Below are 2,156 nucleotides of genomic sequence, written 5' to 3'. Positions count from 1 at the left end.
TAGAGTTCATGAGTTCCCACTAGCTTGGTTGGGTTGTATCTGTAAGTTTCCCCATCTGATCTTGATGCCCCTTGCTCATAGAATCCCTCTTCCCTCTCTTCAACTGGACTTCTGGAGCTCAGCCTGATGCTTGGCTGTGGATCTCTGCATCTGCTTTCACCACCAGTTACTGGATGAAGGCTCTATGATGACAGTTAGGGTATTCACCAATCTGATTACCAGGGTAGGTCAGCTCAGGCACGCTTAGAGAGTATTTACAAAGTTAACAAATAATTAGAATTGGGGTACTCCACAACAATATCAAAATACAGTTTGTCTTATATACACTGCAACAATGAACCCATGTTTTCTACATCAGCAATGTACTTGATCTAAGTAGAGTTTGCCCCTTAGTGGAGAGGACAAGATTGTCTCAAATTTCCACAAACCTATCTTTTAAATACAGAAAACTGATTGACATTTAGCCAACACCCATCATTTCATTATATTTTCATAATTTCTATCTATACACAATTTTGTAAACATAATAAAATTATAAAGAATGAGTACATTGCATACTAATTTCTACATTCTATACCTTGGCAGAACTTTCCTTACAAAGAATATTTCATAAGCTATGATTGCAAAGGCTTCAGCACATTTACATATTAGATGAATTAATACTATTTCAGTCGTCTTTTATGACATTTTGCTCCACTATTTTCCTCATCACAAGCAGCTGCAACTGGTCTTAAAATGCATTTGTTTTAGGTAATGCCCATTTTGTCTCCGAGTAAAAATTTGATTACACTTTCCCGAATCTGCTTGGTCTTGACACCATAAACAATTGGATTCATGGTCGGGGGCAGTAGCAGGTAGAGGTTGGCTACTATGATGTGGATGTGATGGGGAATAGTGTGTCCTCCAAAACGGTGAGTGAAGAAAGTAAAAAAGGCAGGCACATATGTAATCACAATAGCACAGATGTGAGATGTACAGGTGCTGAAGGCTTTGTGACGAGCATCTGAAGAGGACAGACTCACCACTGCTCGAAGTATCATAGTGTAAGACACAGAGATACAGCAAATGTCGAACACACCAATCAGTAGAGCCACCATAAGGCCATAGATTGCATTGACCTTGGCATTGCCACAGGATACCTTGGCCACAGACATGTGATCACAGTAAGTGTGGGGAATAAGGGTGCCTCGGCAATAGGGCAAGCGCTTGGTGAGGACAGTAAATGGAAAGATGAGCATCACACTCCTCAAGAAAGTAGCAAGACCAGCCTTGGCAATCACAGGGTTGGTGAGGATGGTGGTATAACGAAGAGGATAGCAGATAGCTACATAACGGTCCAGGCCATGAGCATGAGCACACCAGATTCCATTCCAGTCAACATATGGACAAAGAACATCTGGACCAAGCAAGAATTGAATCCAATCTCCTTGAAGTTGAACCAGAATATACACAGCATATTGGGTACAGTGGTGGTACACAAGGTGACATCAGTGAAGGAGAGTAAGGCCAAGAAGTAGTACATGGGCCGGTGCAGTGCCTCCTCATGGCCAATGAGGTAGATAAGCCCACAGTTCCCCACAACAGCAATCATGTACATGAAGCAGAATGGCAGAGAGATCCAGACATGTGCAGCTTCCAGCCCGGGAACACCATTCAGGATAAAGAATTCAGGGGTCAGGCTGGAGCTGTTGGCTCCAGACATAATGGCTGGCAGGATGAGAGCATTTTATACCCAACAATAATGTCAGTTTTCTGGGAAAGTATATAAATAAAAGGTAAGTAGAGGGCTTAGAAAACAAACAATAGCATTAAAGTGAAATCATTAAAAAGGTTTGCAGTCATTCTATGTAGTTTCATAGTCTCCTGCCACTTTTCACTTGACATGGTGTATGATGGTGACTAGTTGATTAACCAATTTATGGTTCACCTTTAACTCTCTACAATGATGTAACAAGTGCATCAAACTCAGCGTTGACAAGATTATGGAAAAGGATAATTTTATACAACATGCTAAGACTATGAATAAGGAATATTCCAGGAATACAAGCAGTAATCATTATTGTTATTATTGAGCACCATATTACAAAAAGAAATGCTAGATTCTATGACCTCCAAGCAGTTGAAATCTGTCCCCATGTGTCAGAGCAGGGGGGACA

The 2,156-nt window shown here is 41.0% G+C and overlaps 1 protein-coding gene across 1 annotated transcript; it reads right to left on the bottom strand.

Annotated features, from left to right (window-relative positions):
- Nucleotides 1-746: 746 nt before the first annotated feature.
- LOC114688707 (olfactory receptor 52N2-like) lies at nucleotides 747-1,702 on the bottom strand. The gene is given in 2 exon segments (XM_028863244.1): nucleotides 747-1,342; nucleotides 1,345-1,702. Coding segments are annotated over 2 exon segments (954 nt in total).
- Between the last annotated feature and the right edge of the window lie 454 nt (nucleotides 1,703-2,156).

Source organism: Peromyscus leucopus, chromosome 1 (genome assembly GCF_004664715.2).
Source record: "Peromyscus leucopus breed LL Stock chromosome 1, UCI_PerLeu_2.1, whole genome shotgun sequence".
NCBI classification, from domain to species: Eukaryota; Metazoa; Chordata; class Mammalia; order Rodentia; family Cricetidae; genus Peromyscus; species Peromyscus leucopus.
Note: the sequence above shows the minus strand (reverse complement) of the source record. Positions and strands in the feature narration are given on the sequence as shown.